Raw genomic sequence first — 23,711 nt, forward strand, 5'->3', positions numbered from 1 at the left:
GGCAGAATCCATATTTTTCAGATCAGGTCTGAGGCCTAGAGAGGTTAAACCACCAGCTGACCCACAACCACACCAGAATCTCACTCAGGCAGCATGGCTCTGGAGTCCACACTTGCAACCGAAGCCACTTCTCAGGCTCAGGCAAGGCAGGCAAGGGTCTCAGCAGTTTCCAGACCTGTGAAGAGCTAAAGGACTTTTCTTCCCTCCAGGGCTTCCCCTGCCCTTTTTCTATAAAGAAATGGAAAGAGCTGATTCCTAGCCCCACAGGCAGGGGTTTCTCCCAGGTGGCTCAGTGGTAAAGAACCTGCCTGCCAATGCAGGAGAGGTGGGTTTGGTCCCTGGGTTGGGGAGATCCCCTGAAAAGGAAATGGCAATCCGCTCCAGTATTCTTGCCTGGAAAATCCAATGGACAGAGGAGCCTGGTGGGCTACAGTCCATGGGGTTACAAAGAGTCAGACTCAACTTAGTGACTAAACAGGCCTGAGGGGTCTTTAGATAATGTGCCCTCTCGAGCCTTTAAAATGGTTCTCTACTCTTTGTCAGTATTCTTTACAGGGAGGGAAATAATCCATCAGTTCTGGAATGGACTTCCAACTCTACCCTTACATAGCTGTGTGACCTTGGCATCAGTTTTCCCATTTTTGAAATATGGAAATTGGGTTTTATGAAATCTTAGGTCCTTCCAATTGGTGACTGGCTCTCAGAATTGCTTTCAGTCTCAGCGTGGAAATCCTCCCAAGTCCAGCAGGAGCCTCAAAGGAGGAGGCTGAATCCCGGAGCACATGCTCTTCACAGGGAGGGAGAAGGTGCTCCAACACTTCTCCTTGTCCACTAGGAATAAGCTCTGGGAGAAGGGGCACCAGAGAGTCTAGGGTTAGACTCTTTTCCACCCTTTTCCCAGGTGTGGTCTCAGCAGCCCCTTCCCCAATCCTACCACCTTGCCAGAAGGACCCCCACGACAGGGTCAAGACCTTGCTGACCCTTAGAGGTCAGAACCCCGAGTGCTCATCCTGGCTCTGTGTGAACCTTGGGCACACCCAGGGCCACCTTCCACAGACATGCAGTTTGTGCGCTGCACACAGGCTCCTGGTCCAGGGTCAAGGTGGGCTGCAACTCTGCTCCCATCTGGCCAGAGCACGTGCCCACCCAGATGGGTACGTGTTTCTAAGTTGTCAACCGGGAATGACGGGCAGTTTGGCCATTTGCATAAAGGTATTTTTCATGCTAGGTCCTGCTTGAGGCCCAGTTTCTCCATTTAAAAGCTAAGGGTATTGCATCCACCCCTCAGCTCATATGAGTCCCTCTGTCGAGCACTGAACTGACTCCCAGGGCTGCTACAAGAGACTAGAGTGATGGTTAAGAATATAGGCTTTAGAGCTGGGCACACCAGGTTCAAGTCCTGTCTCTGTCCCTTTTCCTTGCTGAGCTAAGGGCAAATTACTTAACCTTTCTGTTTATGTCCATTTCTTCACATTACTGTGAGTTGGCTAGGTACCTGACCCTGGGCTAATGCTGAAGACTCGATGGCAAGTGAAACTGACTTAGCTCTGCCCTCCCAGCGCTTTTAGGTCTCTGAGCAAAACTTGAATTTGTCCAAGGTCATAAAATGACTCAGTGGTAGATCTGGGGCTCAAACCCCAATTCTTCTGAGTTGGAATCTATGTAATTATCTATCCTCCTCTCTGCCTCCACAGTCTGGGCCACATCCATGTTGTGATCATGTAAGAAGGAACATGAGGGAAATGCTTTAAATATCTCAGTGGTGGTGATGGGAAGTGGGTTGATATAATTGCCCCTTGTGTGTGTGTTTGGGACAAAGAGCTCTGCCCACTACCCTCTGTTTCCACTGCAGCAGGGCCCAGCCCACCTGCTAGGCATTTTGCAGCAGCTGTTGATGATAGATAGCCTGGCATTCTGACACTGGCCAATCAATAGAGCTGGAAGTTGCCTCAGGCCAAGAGCAATTGAATCCCAACCTTTTAGTGGCATTAAATAAAGCAATATTTATTTTGCTTTTGGTGCAAATATACTTAATCCAATTCAGCTCATTGATAATGCTGAAAAACTGCTGCGTTTGGGGGACAATTGTGTGCATGCCCCATATATCTCCATTTGTCCATACCACCCTTCCAGGATCACACGGCCCCACATGCTCAGGGTGAGGTTGATCTGGAGCCACCAAGCTGCCTTCCTCTCTACCCTTTAGAGGAGATGAAAAGGAAATCATAAGGAGGGGAATTAAAATCATCGCTCTCGTTCCAGCTGCCATTGTTGCAACAGGGATGAGGTGTGGTGTCCTTCACAAGATGGAACTGTTTATTTGCCATTTAAATAATGTTCTCCAGAACCACTGTATCTCTGCCATTGGGCAGAGGAGGAGGAGAGCATACAGAAAGAGCAGATGAAGTAGTAGTCTAGCATCTCTTTCATAGATCACACAACCTCCTTGATGGCTGGAGGGACGGCAAAGGGTCACTGGGTTCAGTCAGACCTGGGTTTGAATCCCAGCTCTATATTCTAGTGGTTGTCAAATGACCTTCTCAAGGTCATCTCTCTCTTGGATTTTATTTGCTCATTTTTAAAATGGGGATAAATTCTACATACCTCACTGGGTTATCGTGAGAGTATCTGGCATGTAACAAGTGCTTAAATACTTTTCAAAATATGTCTTCAAGTAATTACCTGGACCTTGTTTGCAAACCTTCAGGGTATTTGCTCATCTATTCATTTACTCATTTATTCAATAAATATATCGAACCTTCTCTACACTTGGGTCTATGGTATACAAAGTTGGAATGGAGGTGGGCAAGATGACACAGACATAGTCCCCACACTCACTGGGCTGACAGTTTGGAAGAAAAAAAGAAAGATACTCAAGAGCATTTCCCGCTCAAGAGAAAGATGTTACATATTACATGAATAGTCCATGGAATTCTCAGGCCAAAATGCTGGAGTGGGTAGCCTTTCCCTTCTCCAGGGGATCTTCCCAACTCAGGAATCGAACCCAGGTCTCCCACATTGCAGGCAGATTCTTTACCAGCTGAGCCACAAGGGAAGCCCAAGAATACTAGAGTGGGTAGCCTATCCCTTCTCCAGAGGTTCTTCCCAACCCAAGAATCAAACCGGGTCTCCTGCATTGCAGGTGTATTCTTTACCAGCTGAGTTACCAGGGAAGCCACATATTACACAGCTATTTATAAATTCGACTTTCATAAATTTGAATTTTTTAGAATGGTCCTAATGTCGAATATTCAATCTCACTGGTACCATAAACAGCCCCACTTGTGTCAGAACTTGAGTCCTGATTTTGAGCTCATTCAGAAATTTTACCTTGAAAATAAGTAACAAAATAATAGAGGACCAAGGAGACAGAGGCCTAGAGTAGAAACCCTGGCTTTTACACTCAGGGACTCTAAAGTGGAGACCACAGGGGTGAAAGTTGGGCATCTAGAGGTCATCTTGTTCATTCCCCGTCTTTAGGCAGTTGATTTGGGTCCTGAAACCACTGATGAGGAATAACCTGCACCAGCCCATGACCCAGTGAAGGACACAAGCATCACACTGTTAGGAAGGCGTAGAATTTCCCTGACTTTGTACATGCCACCAACTCTGGAATGTTCTCTCTTGTCTTGACTTTGACAAACTTTCCGTCTTCTCCTCAAAGCTCTGAGCAACATGAGAACTCCTAGAGGCAAGGATTGGGTCTGATGCAAATCTCAAATGTTGGAAAACTCATGCAATAAATGTTAAGATATTGGTAATTCTTGATTATTTGGCATTTCTTTTAAAAACTGTATCAATCTCTTTCCTCGACTGTGTTGTTCTTTTTGTATTTCAACCTAACCTTTTTCAAAATGTATGCTTCTTCCAACTCCCTAGCTTCAGAGGTAAAGCCCAGTTACTGATGTCTTTGAATCATTTAATAAGAGAGCTGGAAGAGTCCTTTATGCATGAAGTGTAGCCCCCTCATTCTACAAAGTGCATGGAGCCTAGGAGAGGGAGATGTCTTTCCTAAGATGATGTAGACATTAAAGGTGAGGCCTGTCCTCCGGTCCCTAGCCAGAGCTCCTACAACTTTACTAAGATGTTTTCTTCAATAAATATCAGTCTTTCTACTGATAGGCTGGTTGCCAATAGAAGCTTTCTTTAAAAATCAGCTCAAGTACCATTACACGTCAGTCAGGATGGCTGCTATCCAAAAGTCTACAAGCAACAAATGCTGGAGAGGGTGTAGAGAAAAGGGAACCCTCTTACATTGTTGGTGGGAATGCAAACTAGTACAGCCACTATGGAAAACAGTGTGGAGATTTCTTAAAAAACTGGAAATAGAACTGCCATATGACCCAGCAATCCCACTTCTGGGCATACACACTGAGGAAACCAGATCTGAAAGAGACACGTGCACCCCAATGTTCATCGCAGAGCTGTTTATAATAGCCAGGACATGGAAGCAACCTAGATGCCCATCAGCAGATGAATGGATAAGGAAGCTGTGGTACATATACACCATGGAATATTACTCAGCCGTTAAAAAGAATTCATTTGAATCAGTTCTAATGAGGTGGATGAAACTGGAGCCCATTATACAGAGTGAAGTAAGCCAGAAAGATAAAGAACATTACAGCATACTAACACATATATATGGAATTTAGAAAGATGGTAACGATAACCCTATATGCAAAACAGAAAAAGAGACACAGAAGTACAGAACAGACTTTTGAACGCTGTGGGAGAAGGTGAGGGTGGGATGTTGCAAAAGAACAGCATGTATATTATCAAGGGTGAAACAGATCACCAGCCCGGGTGGGATGCATGAGACAAGTGCTCGGGCCTGGTGCACTGGGAAGACCCAGAGGAATCGGGTGGAGAGGGAGGTGGGAGGGGGGATCAGAATGGGGAATACGTGTAACTCTATGGCTGATTCATATCAATGTATGACAAAACCCACTGAAATGTTGTGAAGTAATTAGCCTCCAACTAATTAAAAAAAAATATATCAGCTCAAAAAGAACCCAGCACAGGTACTGCTGATTTAAGAGTTTCACAAATGCTTTAGCTTCTAAAGCACTCCAGGATTCTTGAGGATTGAGTTGCCTTTGAATCCTCAGCCATACTCTGCTTTCATCTGAAGTTTGAATCAAGGAGTGGATCTTTCAGGATCTCTCAGCAATGACACTTTTCCTTCCGTTTTGAATCTCAATTTTTTGAATCAGAGAGGCTCCCAGGAAGCAGCGTGACCAGGTGTGAAGATCATGGAGACCAGAGCCAGTACACCTCCTGGATTCCAGTCTGGGCCCTGTGCAGTACTGGTTAGCTGACCTTGGGAGAATGGCTTATTTGCTCTGGCCTCCAGTGCTTTCACTTGAAAAAATTGCAATCTGCCTGTGTGGCTGGATGTTTCTGAGAACTATATCATAGGATATAGGAAAATGCTTGGGAAAGAATGAAATGTTCATTCAACAACTACATCTTTAATGTCTGCTGTAGTCCAGGCTTCTTGTCAGGCGCAGCAATACAAACATGAAAAAGACATCATCCTTACACTTGAGGAACTCATGGTCCAGTGGGGAAGACAGACTCAACAATGACTATATTTTACATGGTAGCCACCCTGATGGGGGAGCAATAGATGCCACAGGAGCAGAGGAAAAACACCCACCATGTATTTGCAGAGAGTAAGTCAGCAAGCCTTCCTGGAGGAGATGATATTTAGGCTCAGACAATTTCAGCAATATACCACGTTACCACCAGTGCTGCTGCCATCACTGGCTACCCTTTATTCAATGTTCATTCTGTCTGAGGATTCTCCTGGGCCATTTGTAGACATTTGCTCATGTATGCAATCCAGGGCAAGGTTGTTCTCTTCATTACACATATGATAAAACAGAAACCCAGAGGGGTTTTTAAAAAAGAAATTTTAAAGTCACATAGCTGGTAAGGAGTACAGCCAAACTTAAGCCTAACTGACTTCCAAAGCTTCTAGTCTTCCCAACATAACCTCATTGTTCTGTGTTATTCTGTGGGGCAAGGCTGAGACTGATGGAGAAAGTCACTGGAAGACAAATTTCAGCTAAAGACGAGGAAGATTTTCTTAACAGAGCTTTCCAAGAATGGGATAAGCTGTTTGGGGGATGGTGAGTACCAGGGCCTGGCGGTGTCATGGAACAAGTGACTTGGCCAAGACTTTGCTGAAGGCATTCATATTTGGAAGAGGGAGAAGTAAGTAAGCTAACCATCTCTAAGGATACAGTTATTTATGATTAAATCCTGTTATCAGTGACAGTGTTCCCTTCCAAATTTTTAGGTGCTCAGTGCAGGCTGGAAAAACTCTGTGGGAACAATACCCAGATCAATGGTTTCTCCTGCTTGGTGACCAGCCACTGGGAAGCAGACAATATAGAGGACCTGCTGGAGTTTTCCATAAATTTGCCCACAGAGCCGTACAGTTAGGGATGCTTTCAGTTAAAGAAATAGAGACTGACCCTTCCACTTAAACAAAAACGTGAAATTTATAGGAAGGGGCTAACAGAATGAAGCAGAAGCTGGAGGTCCAGATTTGGAAAACAACCAACTTAACAGAGTAGCTCTGGAGGACAGAAATAAATGGCTGTTGGCAGAAATAATCTGCCTCTGTTCCACCATAGCACTGCTGCGTGACCCAACTGCCAGCCTCGCATCACCTGATCCAAGTTTAAGTCCTGGGCAGAAGTAGCTGTGGCCTAAGTCTGGGTTTCTTGCTGCTCCCCTGCCTGCCAGGTCATCTGGCTCATCTCTCTTGTGTGGTAAGAGAAAAGGCACCACCACAGTCTCAGCATCTTGTAATGACAGAGGAATGAACTCTCCCCAACTCTGCTCCATCTCGCAGTTAGATGCTGGCATTGGCAGAAGAAAATGGGCAAATGCCTACGACATTAGGAGGGAACAGAGCATGGATATGAACTCAGATCTGCCTGATTTCCAGACTGGGCGAGAAAGCCAGGAGGTCATTCCTGACCACCACTGTCCACTGCCCACTCCAGCCCCTGATGGATCGCAAATCCATCAGTTTATGCTGCTCATACATCGCGTAGCACAAAACCACGGCAAACTACAAGGGGACAATGTAACATTGTTGATTGCACCATGTGCCAGAACCTGTGTGAAGTTAAATTTGTTACATGTATTATCTCATTTAATCCTCATCACAGGGTTCTGAATTATAAATGGACATGAGCCTGTGAGCAGATCTTCTTTCTCTAGACTATGTTAGACTGTGTTTCTTGTGAGCATGCAATTGTGAGAATGTTCATAAGCTGATCATGACTTCACCTGTTCTCTCAGGCTCTGTGCTTCAGTTTCCACATCTGCAAAATGGGAATAATAATAGCACTCTCTCATAAGGTTGACATTTAATGAAGTATTTCACACTTAGTAAAGTACTTGATTTTTGAGACAAACAATATCAGTAACTGTTCTGTTTACTGTGACCCCTTAATTGTGATGGTAATGATATTGTTAAATGTATATAAAACTCTGTTTCCACTCCACCATCAGTGAGAAGCCAACATCAGCACTTGATTCATCTAAATACAGAAATGTGAAGATAAAACAGTGAACCTCCTTGCCAGGCATTGGAGGCCCTTAGATTTCCCCTCCCACTCCCTTTATAATTCACTGTCACCACCTCCTCACTACATCCTCTGTGATTCGATCAAACCAAATTGCCCATCATTCCTCCAGAAGCCGGGGTGGCTTCATAATTCCTTTCTTTGTTTACACTTTCCCTTCTGCCCCCACACCTGCAAACGTTTGTTCAGTAAGACCCAAGTCAAATGGCTTCTCCTCAATGAAGCCTTTCCCCATGTGTCCCCACGAAACATTAATTATTCCCCCATGGGGTTCCCAGCCCGCTTATTTTAAGTAAGAGAGGAAATTATTATTATTTACTCCCCAGTCACCTTGAAGGAGAGGTAGTCTTAGTGTTCCTACTGGTGGTCCCCAGTAGAGTCCTTTTTATTTTTTTTCTGAATGAGGTGAGAGGTGGGAATGTACCTGTAATAAGTTGTAGTAGTAATATAGTGTTAGTCACTCAGTTGTGTCCAGTTCTGAGAACCCATAGACTACAGCCCTCCAGGCTTCTCTGTCCATGGGATTTTCCAGGCAAGAATACTAGAGTGGATTGCCATGCCCTCCTCCAGGGCATCTTCCCGATCCAGGGATCAAACCCAGGTCTCCTGCACTGCAGGCAGATTCTTTACCATCTGAGCCACCTGAGAAGGGGCGTTAAATTTTATTACTTAAGGAATAGAGGGAAGGGTTTGGGAAGCAAGATGGAATGGATTAAATAATAGGACAGAGGGATAGAGAGAGAAAAAAGGGGCATTCAGGCAAAGAAAGGCCATCATCAGTTTTAAATCTGATTAAAAATCTGCAAAGAGCAGAATTTTATCCTACAGGTGATGGAGAATCATAGATGAATCTTGATCAAGAAAGCATGATCATCAGATCTGTGTGGGAGACATTCTGGAGACAGAAAAAGGATGGGCACAGTCATTTGAGTTGTGAGCAAGCATGGGTTTCTGGAGTTGTCCCTCAGCCTGGGCTGGCCTGGAGAGTACCTACAGCATGCGAAGGTCCAGCAGATGGAGGCACAGACCCAGAGACCTGGGGAGGTACCTCTTCCCAAGCACAAGCAGGGCTTTGAGTCAATCTGGAGGAAGAATAGGAGGAAGAGGGAGACAGGGAGATCGGAGGTCATGGTCCCACTTGTCCTAATGAAGTAATGAATGTACCCAAGAGAGGTCATGGAGAAGGTGGGCAGGGTAGCTCTCACTGAGCAGGTGACCTGTGAGCTAAGATTGGTGCTAAGTGAGAACGGATCCTGAACCTATCTGGAGGAAGAGGCTTCCAGGCCGAGGGGACGAGCTGTACAAGAGTCCTGGGGCTGGAAGTACCCAGTGTGTTGGAGGAACAGTAAGAGGCCAGAATCTGGCACAGAAGCAACAGAGGATGGTGGTAGGAGCTGAGCTCATAGCAGATAACAGAGGGGACCACATGGTCACTTGTAGCTGGTGGTAAGGACTTAGGCTTCTACTCTGCATCTAGTAGAGAACCATTTGAGCAGAAAAGGGCCATAATCAGACTTATGCTTTAATAGGATCACCCTGTTTATTGTATGGGAAATGGGAGATGGGTATCTAGGATGAGGTAGGGTGGGACGTACAAGGGTGGAAACAAGACCAGGTAAGAGAGTATTACAGTACTGAGCTTGGTCCAAGCTCAAGGGGACAGTAGTGGAGGTGATAAAGAAGTGCTCGGTTCTGAGTATATTTTGAAGGTAGACACAGTGGACTGGCTGTGAGTACTGAGACAGGGAGGAACAGAGGGGATGCCAGTGGTTTGGGCCTGATCCTTCTTTCTGGCCCTGTATAGAAGAAGCACACGCGTCTATGGTCTCAGGGCATGATCACGGAAGTGAGACGGCTCCACAGAAATATGTTTGAACCTCTCCATGACTCAGTTTCTTTTCCTGTCAAGTGAGAATTATAATAGCAGCGCCTTATAGTGTTGTTGAAAGTAACTGAATTAATACATGTAAAATATCCTCAGTGCTGTCTCTGGCCAAAAAAAACCAAAAAAAAGTGCACTAGGTAAGTGACATAATGACTGCTCCCATTCCTAACTGTATTTTGGAGAAGTGAGGAGCTTGGCTTGTCCTCTGTGTACTGACTCTGACTTTGGGTACTGCCTAGGTGCTCTCTGATGGGGTTCGACCTGAACCGCCACTGGCTGGATCCCTCTCCGTGGGCCCACCCCACCCTGCATGGGGTGAAACAGCTCATCATTCAGATGTACAACGACCCCGTGAGTAACTGAACCTCCTCAGCAATTGCTGGTCTGACGGCTTGATCTGGGAAAGGAGCAATGTGGTACCGGGACAGTCCACCAGGGGCTGCAAATGAGGAATTCAGGGTCAAAGTCAGGGAGGGACTAGGCCTGCTGGTCTCTTCTCTGAACTGGGCAAGTGCCTTCCCCACCCCTCACAAACACCAGCTTCAGTTGTGGAGATCTCATGGGATGAAGGAAATATACCCACTTAACAGTTGTCAGGGCTCTTGGGTTACAAGCAAAAGAAATACAACTTGAGCTAATTTACAAAGAAGAGTGAATTTTTTTTCCATTTATTTTTATTAGTTGGAGGCTAATTACTTTACAATATTGTAGTGGTTTTTGCCATACATTGACATGAATCAGCCGTGGATTTACATGTGTTCCCCATCCCGATCCCCCCTCCCGCCTCCCTCTCCATCCCATCCCTCTGGGTCTTCCCAGTGCACCAGCCCTGAGCACTTGTCTCATGCATCCAACCTGGGCTGGTAACAAGAGAATTTTTTAGAATAATCCCAGAGCCCCATATAGGCAAAGACTGCAGTCTGGCCTCCTGTACCTGTAGGGAACATGTGCCAAGTATCACATCCAGCACTTCTTCCACTAGAGAGAGTGACTCAGTCTCATATTCTAGCTCCAGTTCCAAGTGGACTGTGCTTGGCCTGACTGGGAGGACATGGCCACCTCTGGGCAAGGCAACTCTGGCCCAAGAGGTGAGGATCTGTCAGGACAGAAGAGTCTCACCGGAGTCATGTAGCCAAACTTGCAGTGTATGTTGTAGTGATGAACATATTCCCAGATAAAAGGACCTGCTGTTCCAGGAAGAAGGGAAACGGGGAGGTCCATACTGAGTTTGTTCATGGGGCAAGACTGTGAGAAATAGGAGAAGATATTGGGGTTTCATAGCTGAGAGAACTCTCTGAAGAGTTATGAGAGAGGACAGACTTCTTCCACTTGGAACCAAAGAAAGAGGTAAGGCCGATAGAGAAACAGAGCTTTTTAACCATTAGAGTTGCCCAATGATGGAACAGGTGTGTGAGCTGTGAACTTGGCCTTACTTAAAGTGTTCAACTTGAAGCTAAATGACACTGTCAAAAATAGTGCATGGAGGAGAATCAAATGTTTGGGAGACAACATAGTGAGATTACATCCAAGTCTCTTCCAACATTGCTGACCGTGCCTTATGACCCTTGGCTGCCATCAGGTGACAGACATGATTGCTAAGACAGCAAAGGTTCCAGAGTTGGGGTATTTCAGTGATACACCTGCGTACCACATTTTACTTGCTTTCTTTGAAGATGCCAATAAGAATATCCTAAATTAAAGAGCAGTCTTTATTGGCCAGACAAAAATGTGTACAGAAAAGCAAGTGTATTTATCTTGTTTTTACAAGTAAGAATTCGTGAAAAAGTAAGTGCTTAGGTGCAGAGTAGTTAACTCAACAGCCGTCTTGATCCTCCTCTGGGAGCTTTGCCTCCCTCGGTCTTTTACAGCCCGCCTGCCATCAGGGCTTACATAGCCACAGCTTTAGTATATCTGCTTCTTTCTCCAACTCACCCCTTCTTGTCTACAAAAGAAGCTGTTAGCTGTGCTCACCAAACTCCGTTATTACCCTGAACGCTTGATCCATCCTGACGAGCTTTCCTGGCAGAGAGAAGTTGCTTCTAAATTTTGAAGGAGGTGTCTGTTGTCAACTGAGTTCTTCCCCCCCAGAGTTCGGTGTTAACTGCAACCTCCCTGATAGACTCGCCACTCCTCCTTCTTCTGCCATCTCCTTCTTAAAGAGAACAGCCCCACATTTTTTCTGATGTGGTTAAAAAATAGGTATTCAATAACTATATGTTGAGTTGAGCTGGACTGAACATGGTAAATCCTATTAGGCCCACTGTAATATGGTTTATGGCTTCCCTGGTGGCTCAGAGGGTAAAGTGTTTGCCTACACTGTGGGAGACCCAGGTTCAATCCCTGGGTTGGGAGGATCCCCTGGAGAAGGAAATGGCAACCCACTCTAGTACCCTTGCCTGGAAAATCCCACAGACAGAGGAGCCTGGTAGTCTACAGTCCATGGGGTCGCTGTTTGGACAGATTCCAAACAGCTATTCACAGAAGGGATAAACAGACATGACCAAAGAAAAGACATGAGACAGGAGAGATGACAGAGTGGGGGCCACAGAACAACGTGGTGTTTTAGGTGAATCCCCAAGGAGAGAACTCGGGGTGGAACCAAAGGGAGGGTGTCAGGTTTGTTAAAGAGAAGAGACCATCATCAATCTGAAGTCACCGATTGGCTCCCAGGCAACTGGGCACTTGATCGTGTTACAGAACATGATCAGGGGTTTCGGGGGTATTAGGATATTCTTTGTGCCATGAGTAGGTTGATCATCAGCAAGTTGGTGATCAACACACTTGGAAGCTGAGCGAGCTGTGGGAGCTGCCTTCTCCTGAAAGTCCACTCCTTTTCTCCCCAAGCAAGGATGTGGATGGGGCTCTAACATGGGACCCAAACTGACCTGGGCGAGGACCCCAGTTCCCTCCATCTCTTCCTCTCTTCTTCTCTCTCCCTTTGCCCAGAATCCTATTCCAGTCTTTCCTTCCTCTTCCCAAGAATATTTATCAAGTAACTTCTAAATATCAGGTATAGTAGTTGAAATAGTGAACACAACACTAACCCTTACAATCTAGTGGGGACATGGACATTAAAAAAGTGTGTGCGTGCTCAGTCACTTCAGTCGTGTTCGACTCTTTGCAACCCCATGGACTATAGCCTGCCAGGCTCCTCTGTCTATGGGATTCTCCAGGCAAGAATAATGGAGTGGGTTGCCATTTCCTTCTCCAGGGGATCTTCCCAACACAGGAATCAAACCTGCATCTCTTATGTCTCTTGCATTGGCAGGCAGGTTCTTTACCACTAGTGCCACCTGGGGAGCCCTATTAAACAAGTAAATACTGATAAATATTATAGATTTATAAATTTTGTTGTTGTTCAGTCACTCAATCATGTCCTACTCTTTGCAACCTAATGGACTGCAGCATACCAGGCTTCCCTGTCCTTCACCATCTCCCAGAGTTTGCTCAGATTCATGTCCATTGAGTCAGTGATGCCATCCAACCATGTTATCCTCTTTCATCCCCTTCTCCTTAGCCGCCTTGAAGGGGAATGCAGAGGGAACTCCATGAAATGCATATGTATTCAGTCATACCTGACTTTTTGCAACCCTTAGCCTGCTAGGCTTCTTGATCCATGGGATTTTTCAGACAAAAATGCTGGAGAGGGTTGCCATTCCCTCCTCCAGGGGATTTCCTTCCTTTAGGTGATCTTCCCAACCCAGGGATCAAACCTGAGTCTCCTGTGTCTCCTGCATGCAGGAGAATTCTTTAACCCACTGAACCACTGGGGAAGCCCCATAAATTTTGCTAGGAGGTACAAAAAAAAAAAACAAAAAACCTTACAGACTGTTATCTATGTGTTCAGGTCAGTTCAGTCCCTCAGTCATGTCTGACTCTTTGTGACCCTATGGACTGGAGCACACCAGGCCTCCCTGTCTATCACCAACTCCCGGAGTTCACTCAAACTCATGTCCATTGTGTTGGTGATGCCATCCAAGCATTTCGTCTTCTTTCGTCCCCTTCTGCTCCCACCTTCAATCTTTCCCAGCATCAGGGTCTTTCCAAATGAGTCAGTTCTTCACATCAGGTGGCCAAATTATTGGAGTTTCAGTTTCAGCATCAATCCTTCCAATGAATATTCAGGATTGATTTCCTTTAGGATGGACTAGTTGGATCTCCTTGCAGTCCAAGGGACTCTCAAAAGTCTTCTCCAACACCACAGTTCAAAAGCATCAATTCTTTGGCGCTCAGCTTTCTTTATAGTCCAACTCTCACATCCATACCTGACTACTGGAAAAACCATAGCTTTGACTAGATGGACCTTTGTTGGCAAAGTAATGTCTCTGCTTTTTACTCTGCTTTTTAATATGCTGTCTAGGTTGTTCATAGCTTTTCTTCCAAGGAGCAAGCATCTTCTAATTGCATGGCTGCAGTCACCATCTGCAGTGATTTTGGAACTCAAAAAAATAGTCTGTCACTGTTTCCACTGTTTTCTCATCTATTTGTCATGAAGTGATGGGACCAGATGCTATGATCTTAGTTTTCTGAATGTTGAGCTTTAAGCTAACTTTTTCACTCTCCTCTTTCATTTTCATCAAGAGGCTCTTTAGTTATTCTTCACTTTCTGCCATAAAGGTGGTGTCATCTGTATATCTGAGGTTATTGATATTTCTCCCAGCAATCTTGATTCCAGCATGTGCTTCATCAAGTCCAGCATTTCTCATAATGTACTCTGCTTGTAAGTTAAATAAGTAGGGTGACAATATACAGCCTTGACGGACTCCTTTCCCAATTTGGAACCAGTCTGTTGTTCCATGTCCAGTTCTAGCTGTTGCTTCTTGACCTGCATACAGGATTTCTCAGGAGGCAGGTCAGGTGGTCTGATATTCCCATATCTTTAAGAATTTTCCACAGTTTGTTGTAATCCACACAGTCAAAGGCTTTGGCATAGTCAATAAAGCAGAAGTAGATGTTTTTCTGGAACTCTCTTGCTTTTTTGATGATGCATTTAATTTTTGGCTCTTCTGCCCTTTCTAAACCCAGCTTGAACATCTGGAAGTTTACAGTTCATGTACTGTTGAAGCCTGACTTGGAGAATTTTGAGCATTATTTTGTTAACATGTGAGATGAGTGCTATTGTGCAGTAGTTAGAGTGCTCTTTGGCATTGCCTTTCTTTGGAATTGGAGTGAACATTGACCTTTTTCAGTCCTGTGGCCACTGCTAAGTTTTCCAAATTTGCTGGCATACTGTACTTTCACAGCATCATCTTTTAGGATTCGAAATAGCTCAACTTGAATTCCATCACCTCCACTAACTTTGGTCATAGTGATACTTCCTAAGGCCCACTTGACTTCATGTTCCAGGATGTCTGGCTATAGATGAGTGATCACACCATCGTGATTGTCTGGGTTATGAAGATCTTTTTTTGTATTCTGTGTATTCTTGCCACCTCTTCTTAATATCTTCTGCTTCTATTAGATCCATACCATTTTTGTCCTTTATTGTGACCATCATTGCATGAAAACTTCCCTTGGTATCTCTAATTTTCTTGAAGAGATCTCTAGTCTTTCTCATTCTATTGTTTTTCTCTATTTCTTTGCACTGATCACTGAGGAAGGCTTTCTTATCTCTCCTTGCTATTCTTTGGAACTCTGCATTCAAATGAGTATAGCTTTCCTTTTCTCCTTTGCCTTTCACTTCTTTTCTTTTCTCAGCTATTTGTAAGGCCTCCTCAGACAACCATTTTGCATTTCTTTTTCTTGGGGATGGTCTTGATCACTGCCTCCTGTATAATGTCAGAAACCTCCATCCATAGTTCTTCAGGCACTCTGTCTATCAGGTCTAATCCCTTGAATCTATTTGTCACTTCCGCTGTATAATCATAAGGGATTTGATTTAGGTCATACCTGAATGGTCTAGTGGTTTTCCCTACTTTCTTTAATTTAAGTCTGAATTTGGCAATAAGGAGTTCATGATCTGAGCCACAGTCAGCTCCGGGTCTTGTTTTTGCTGACTGTATAGAGCTTCTCCATCTTTGGCTGCAAAGAACATAATCAATCTGATTTCAGTATTGACCATCTAGTGATGTCCATGTGTAGAGTCTTCTTTTGTGTTGTTGGAAGAGGGTGTTTGCTATGACCAGTGCGTTCTCTTGGCAAAACTCTATTAGCCTTTGCCCTGCTTCATTCTGTACTCCAAGGCCAAATTTATCTGTTACTGCAGGTATTTCTTGACTTCCTACTTTTGCTTTCCAGTCATCTATAATGAAATGGACATCTTTTTTGGGTGTTAGTTCTAGAAGGTCTTGTAGTTCTTCATAGAATCATTCAACTTCAGACTCTTCAGCATTACTGCTTGGGGCATAGACTTGGATTACTGTGATATTGAATGGTTTGCCTTGGAAACAGACAGAGACCAGTCTGTTGTTTTTGAGATTGCATTGTTATCTTATAGGTAGGATGGTTAAAGTTTCGACTTGTCTGGGGCAGTTCTGTTTATACCTGTTCTGAAATATTTCTTAATAGTGACCCGTTTTCCTCTCAGAATTGTCCCTGTTCGGATGACAAATTACACAAACTCTCTATACTTAAAAGCCATGTGAAAGTACCAACACTATACCTGGTGTGTTGCAGATCCTCAACAAACATTATTTAGATCCCAATCAAATTCACATTTGACTTCAAGAGTTAACATGCCAGCTACAAACACCGCAGTGCCCCAGGCATCTGCCCTGATAGCTTTAAATGCATTTCCACCCTGGACCTTCACTGGCGCAGACGTCATCAGAACCACTCAATCCCAGAGCAATCTGAACTGCCAGGACAGCTTCTGACCTTGTTTCTAAATGCTCACAGCCTCCCTCCATTCCCCCCAGTGGCCTCTGCTCACGCAATCAACAAGCAGAGAATCAGGAAGACCCTTGCTGATGGGCAGGGTCTGTATCTGTGAGCATTGTCATTCCTCAACGAGCTGGTGAGGGAGGAACTTTGTTTTGGGTGCTGGGAACAGTCAGAGCTGGTGTCGACCTTAAGGAGTTCGCAACCTGGTGGAGACAGGCCTTTTAGACAGATGTTCTAGGGGCATTTGTGAGGGGAGGCACAGGGGTGGTGGGGGCCGTAGGAGGAGCCCAAACCAGGAGGCCACACCTGAGCTGCTGAGTGAGGGATGCTCTGGGCACAGAGGGCTTTCTAGGCAGAGAAGACAGCTGAGCATCTGCCTAGAGGGGCTGCTTCCTCGGGAGGCTGCCAGTCGTTCAGCGTGGCTGGTACTGGGGGCAGATAGTGATAGGGCATTACAATATAAGGCTTTATTAGAATAAATACAGACTATTCTCATGAGAATGGGTAACCACTAAAGGAAGTGACAGGATCAGGTTTGCATTTCAGAAAGATCCCTCTGGTGCCTGGAAGGAGATGGGTTCAGAAGGTACCAGGCCAGAGGCTGGAGACCATTAGTGCCTGCTGCTGGGGGGCTGAGAGGAGGAGGAGTCTGGAGATATGATGGAGGAACATACAAATGACTTAGAGACTGATGGGAGAGAAAGGAGAGCTGAGTGATGCCTACAGTTTGGCTTGGACAATGGAGTGGAAGGGATGCCCCTCCTAAGATGGGAACCCAGGAGGACCAGTAAGCATGGGGTCAAGTTTTAGATGTGCTGGTGTTGAAGTGGTGCAGGAGTGAGTCTCCTGAGGGAGTCTTTCTGTATTCTCACCTGGCAACAAGGGCCTTCTGTCCTTATGACACCCTCCATCCCTCTCCAGGACTTGGATATTGAATGATGACTTTGACAAAGGAGTCTTTAAACCCAGAGGACTGCACTGACTGTCAGATACAAAGCATGTAGTGTCCCACTCCCAGGACAGCGCCCCGTGGTCAGTGTGGCCCTTGTTTACCAGTTGTGATTGATTATCCCCTAGGGCAGAGCCTAGCTGGTTCAGTCACCTGTGCCCATCAGGGACCTGGCTCTGAGCAGGGCCTCCATGTAAATGCTGAACAAATGATGAAGTGAACCCAGAGCTTCCATGACTTGGTTTTTATAAGAGTCGCCTGATGAAAAGGAGTGACTGGACCACAGTTGTTCAGTCGCTCAGTTGTGTCCAACTCTTTGAGACCCCATCGACTGCAAGCACACCCGGCTTCCCTGTCTTCCACTATCTCCTGGAGTTTATTCAAGTTCATGTCCACTGAGTCAGTGATGCTATCCAACCATCTCATCCTGGACCACAGACCCCTTTGCAATCTCCCCTCCCTCTTGGAGTGGCCTGGATTCTGCTGCCACCGGCACAGTGCCTTTCTTTACTCAAGGCTCTGATCTGTGCACACAAACCTTGGTTTTCTTACAACCTGCTGAGATGGTCCTAAACTCCTAGGGACAGAACCTGAGAGTTTAGGACAAGCTCAGTAGATTTCCATGTGCAAGACCTTGGTAACTGCAGAGATACAGAAATTAAGGAGGCAGGAGGTCAGCTAGGAAGAGCTCACAATCTAATAGGAAGGCCAGACCCTCATGAACAATTTTAATCCAAGGCAGTGAGGAATGTGAGCTATAATAGAGAAAATGCAGTGCTTTGGGAAGATGGAGGCTGAGGGGAGATTAATCCAGAGAGTGTGTGGGGGGGGGGGGGTGGGGTGCAACCCAAGGAAGTTTTTTTCAAAGAATTTGGACTGGGCCTTTAGGAGTGGGAAATATATTACCAGGTGGCTATGGTCAGGGATGAGGGAGGTGACAGGAAAGGGGAGAGGGACTCCAGGGCCAGCTGAGCCACGGAGTGGAGGTGGGAGAGCTCAGCTGCAGGGCTGGGTGTGCAGGGCACATGACAGGGAAGCTGTGAGGACGCCCTCGGGCAAGTTTGCACACTGGGCTAAGGAATTTGGCTTCTTCTTGTAGTCCAACGTTCCCCCTTTCATTAAAATCAAAGACCTAGGCCCTTTTAAACCTGATTTTTAGTTGAACTAAATATAATGATGTAAAAAGAAAATGAAACAGGAGAACAAAACGATGCTTGTCAGTAATATTCCGGCACACAAGCTCTCTCAATCTTGAGAATCAGTCTCATCAGTGAAGAGCCATCAAAAATGTTTGAGTGAGGGGGAGAGATCGATGAATAGTACTTCCATCCATTCAGTCACCCTATCTAGAAACCCCAGAGATACCCTAAAATGTAAATCTGGCCTAGTCTCTCTCCCCTGCCTAAAACCTTCCAGTGACTCCCCATTATTTGTGGAATAAAGGCCAATGTCCCTGACATGCTATTCAAGGACATGCCCTATTTATATCCAGGGCTAAGCACAGAACACGGCACCAGAGAGAATATTATGTGCAAGGATAGATGCATTAGAAAGTGACTAAGGCCACAGCATGGAGACGAAGCAAAATAAGACCACCCCATCAGGTGCTGGTGGCAGTGGTCCAGAGGAAATATGATGTGCCTTGAACCTGAGAGTGGCCAAGGCTGCTGTCAAGAAGGACACCCGGGAATGGACATGGGAAGCAAATAGGTCCCCTGCAGTCCTTTTCCTTGGCCAGCGGAGCCCCTCAGAGCTTCAGGGCTGCTTTGTGGAAAGGTTTCTATGCTCTGGGGTGATTCCCCGCCTTTTCCTAGAGGAGAAAGGCCTGTGTTGCTATAACAACTTGGCTGCAGCTCTTTTAGACAGATCCATTTCCTTAAATCATTTAAGGAAAATTAGCTGCCATAACAACACGGAGCAGTTTTGCAAATAGAGCAACAGAGGGCTGGGGGTTTTTCCTTGCTTGCCTCCTGTAGTCCTCAAGATAAGCTGCTCTCTTTCTGTCAAATAAATAAATAAATTATAACACATGTACGTGCAAACAGAGCAGTCGGCAACATGGTCAGATAACATAGAACCAGCACTCATTCCTGCTACAGACACACACAACATAGAAATAGGCAGAAAATGCACACATTCACATACATAAACCAGAAAATGTTGTTGCTGTTGTTAGTCCGCTAAGTCACATCTGACTCTTCTGCGACCCTATTGACTGTAACCTGCCAGGCTCCTCTGTCCATGGGATTTCCCAGGCAAGAATACTGGAGTGGGTTGCCATTCCCTTCTCCAGGGGATCTTCCCAACCCAGACATCAAACCTACATCTGCTGCATTGGCAGGTGGATTCTTTACTACTGAGCCACTGCCGCCAAGTCGCTTCAGTCGTGTCCGACTCTGCGCGACCCCATAGACGGCAGCCCACCAGGCTCCTCCGTCCATAGGATTTTCCAGGGAAGAGTACTGGAGTGGGTTGCCATTGCCTTCTCCGACTGAGCCACCAGGGAAGCCTAAAGCGGGAAACATTTTTTATGTAAAAACATAAACATGGTAAATAAGAGACAGACATACAGACAAGTGTATAGTTATACATATTCACACAAAAGATAAGTACACAAACACACAGCCAGGACAGTTTCACATTCAGTTTAAAAGGAAAGAAATGGCCCATGGGGTCTGTTCTTAGGATGAGCAGAGGGTTCGCTGGTCATTAGACCAGGAGGCCCTGAGATGGTGACTCTTACTAGAAACCAGATGGTACCTGCATGCTTGTACCTGACAGCCTGGGGGAGAACCATGCTAGTGGAAGGGAAAACCCACCCAGGGAAGAATGAGGGGACAGGGGGAAAGGATGGGGGTCCCATCCCTGCCCCCCCAACATACACTTGGCAGTAAACCAGGAGCCCAGGAGGCACAGCCGTGGCATTTTTGGTGGTATACTTCTTTGTCTCCATGGCAGGATGTTTGTCGGGCCCTTAGAGGAGGAGCGCCACTCTGGGTGAAAACCACATTGCTGGGGAACTTGCAGACTCTCTCACTGAAGCCTCCAGAACTCTGGACTGTGGGTTCCCAAGCTTTTGTTTTATCCCCACATCTCTGACTTTATTATCCCAGAGCTCCTCTGCATGGGGAAGCTCAAACTATGTGGACTGATCTCTGTGGCAGCAAGAAGGCCTCGCTCGGAACATAATCCCCAACCAGAGTGGCTGAACCACTGATTTGCTTGGTGCTCTTAGGCAGTCTCCTCCCCTCTCTGGGCCTTTCATCCCACCTCCTTCTATACACTGTAGGGATGGAGGAAGAACTCCACAGGGGGGCTCTTCTGGCTCCAAGGCCGTGTCATCTCGGAGTTGTCCCTTGGTTATGGACAGTCCACCCCTGGATTTCATAACAAAGCACAGGAGTCCTGGCTGCTGCAAGGAAGCAAAGGCTGAAGTGAACGCCTGTGAAGGTGCCCAGCGCATGGCAGAAGCTCCACAAATATCAGTTTCCTAAGCTTCAGTTTGTCCTTCTGCTAAAGGCAAGAATGGTCCCTGGCCTGCCTGCCTCACAAGCTGGAGAGAGATACGCCCATTATATGCCTGTGAAGCATTTTGTAAAGTGAAGAAGGATGGTCACCATAGGGTGGTGTGGAGAGGAACACCCCGTGAAAATATCCAGACTGCCCCCAGCTGCTGGAGGCTTCATGAGGAGTAGATTTGATGCACAAAGTTCTGTCTAGTCAAAGTTATGGTTTTTCCACTAGTTGTGTGTGGTTGTGAGAGTTGGACCATAAAGAAGGCTGAGTGCCGAAGAATTGATGCTTTTGAACTGTGGTGTTGGAGAAGACACTTGAGAGTCCCTTGGACTGCAAGGAGATCAAACCAGTCCATTCTAAAGGAAATCAGTCCTGAATATACATTGGAAGGACTGATGCTGAAAATGAAGCTCCAATACTTGGGCCACCTGATGAGAAGAGCCGACTCATTGGAAAAGACCTTGATGCTGGGAAAGATTGAAGGCAGGAGGAGAAGGGGATGACAGAGGATGAGATGGTTGGATGGCATCCCCGACTCAATGGACATGAGTTTGAGCAAACTCGGAGAGATGGCGAGGGACAGGGAAACCTGGCGTGTTGCACTCCATGGGGTCACAAGAGTCAGACATGACTTAGAGACTGAACTACAACAACAACACACCATCGGCAGCACAGATCACACACGTGGATCTGCTCAAATGTTTTTCCACTCCTAGCATCCTGGCCTGAGAAATCAGTAAATAGCCACCAGGGGAAAGGTTCAAGGTGGAAATAAAGGCTGAAAGTAAATGTGATATCGTCCAGGGGGCTCTGCGAACACAGGGTGCTTTGAGTTCATGAAATTTTTACAGCTTTTTCTACAACAGTTTGAGGTGGTTTATGAAACTTTAAGGAATTTTAAAAGAAATCATTATTTTTCTAAAGGGCAACTTCTCTCACTTATGATAAAAGGCATGGTTTTTCTTCCTCTCTAGATTATAGCTTTGGCTCTGGCAGCAAGTAGGGGGGAGAGATGGAGCTGTCACCTCAGAGCAATATTCTCATCAAGTTGGTTATTTCCTTCAATTTTTCTAACATCTTTTCATCCTGAAAGACTCTGAATACCTCTCAGCAACTGACTAGATACATACTGTTTCAACTGCAGGAGGACCCACAAAGCTTCTGGGAAGTTCCCTTTGAGTCAAATCAATTAAACGCTGTGCTTTATTTTCCCTATCTGTAAATTCGTGTTAAGAATGCCCAACTCCAAGAGATTTCAGGATAAGATAACATGGAAATTTGGAAATTCTAGAATGTTAGAATCTAGCCACATAGATCTCCATCACAAATCTGCAAATTCTAAAATTATCCTCACCCTTCTCTGCTGCCTGTATCTGTTCCACACACCCTGGTTTCTAGGTTAGACCAAGCATGCTTTTCTGTTTTTCCTATTTCAAGAGCACCCAGATATCTGACCTCAGTAAGTTAAAAAGGGGTCTCTGTGGGCAGCCTGACACTGGAAATAACCTCTTCACACTTACCTAACCACTCCAGCTTACCTCCAGGCCCTCTCTTCCAGACACTCTTCTGATCAACCTACCCCACCCATTTCTCACCCCTCCTCCAAGCTCCTCCCCTTCTCCCTTCCAAGGCCCCTGGTCCAGAGCAGGTTGGAATATGCACACAGCCTGCCCCACGTCAGGGACTCAGCCCAGCTGGCCCATGACAGAGCACAGGTTACATTTGAGGGTGTTTTGTGTTCAACACATGTGAAACTTTTCCAAGAGTTATTTTTGGTTGTTACTGTTGGGAGGCTCTCCAGCCAAGGATGAATTCATGCTGGTACATCAAATAGCATATTGCATTTCAGAAATTGGCCTTAGCCATGGGAAATCAAGTAAGCCAGATGCCTAATTAGTCCATTATTTACCGTGGTGGAGAGAGCTGAATTCTGATGAAAGGGACCAGACTAAATCACTGCTTCCAGCAAGAACTGAACTGTTTAACCTTTCATCAAGAAGCGCCCCCATCCTCCCGAAGTACTAATGCCTGCCTTCCAAGACTTGTACTGGTCCTAGGTGTGTCTGGCTGTGAGAAGTCTTATCAGCCTGGACGCAGCTGACCTCATGGCCAATGAGCCTTGATGTTCCCCCACTCAGCAAGCCATTCTAGCCTCCTATTTCTTGCTTTTTCTACAAAGCTAGAAAAATGTATACTTAAAAGAGTAACTTCTCTATAGACTTCAAAAGAAAAAAATCATTCATTTATCCATTCAAGATGCATTTTCTGAGCTCAAGCCCTATATACTGAAATACAAAAGCCAATAAGAAACAGTCCCTCTCCTCAAGGCACTGATTACCCAGAATAGAGCTGTGGATTTCAAGCTGTTTTTAGAAAAATTATAAGAGGCCTGAGGACGCCCCCCTCCCATGTGGCTCCCCTCCATTTTAACCAGAGCTGTATAATTTTGTGGCTAAGAGCTCAGACACCTGTCTGAGTTTAAATCTCATTTTAGCATTTCAGTGGCTTTGCTACATCAGGTAAGTCCTTTAACCTTTCGAAGTTTCCTCGTTTGTAAGCAGTTGCTCTGAGGATTAAGTGAAGTGATTCACGTGTCTTGCTTTAGGCACTGTGCCAGACCCATTTAGTCTCAAAAGATTTTAACCATTATAAGTATTAAAAAATTGTGTTTGAACAAAGGATTCCAAGGTTGATTCCAAGACCATAGAAAGTCTGCAAATGTCTGGTCTAGCATTCCAGACTCAGTAAACCAATGATTACATGATAAGGTGGTAAGTGTGATGATAGACAAGGGATCTGGGTACCATCTGGGAAAAGCAGATCGTCTCAACCTGACATGAGATCAGGCAAGGCTTGCTGGAGAAATGACCTCTGCAATGAGTTTTGAAGAAAGAATAGGAGTTGTTTAGACAAAGTCCAGGGGATGCATTGC

General features: G+C 45.6%; 1 protein-coding gene across 1 annotated transcript in view; it reads left to right on the plus strand.

The window, feature by feature from the left end:
- Positions 1-23,711, plus strand: part of AGBL4 (AGBL carboxypeptidase 4) — a 1,430,302-nt gene that overhangs the window by 1,315,570 nt on the left and 91,021 nt on the right. The window contains exon 9 of the mRNA XM_043449387.1: positions 9,732-9,843. Within this exon, the coding sequence (XP_043305322.1) occupies positions 9,732-9,843 (112 nt within the window). The remainder of the gene's footprint in view (positions 1-9,731; positions 9,844-23,711) is intronic.

The sequence above is a fragment of the Cervus canadensis genome, chromosome 2 (assembly GCF_019320065.1).
Source record: "Cervus canadensis isolate Bull #8, Minnesota chromosome 2, ASM1932006v1, whole genome shotgun sequence".
Taxonomy (NCBI): Eukaryota; Metazoa; Chordata; class Mammalia; order Artiodactyla; family Cervidae; genus Cervus; species Cervus canadensis.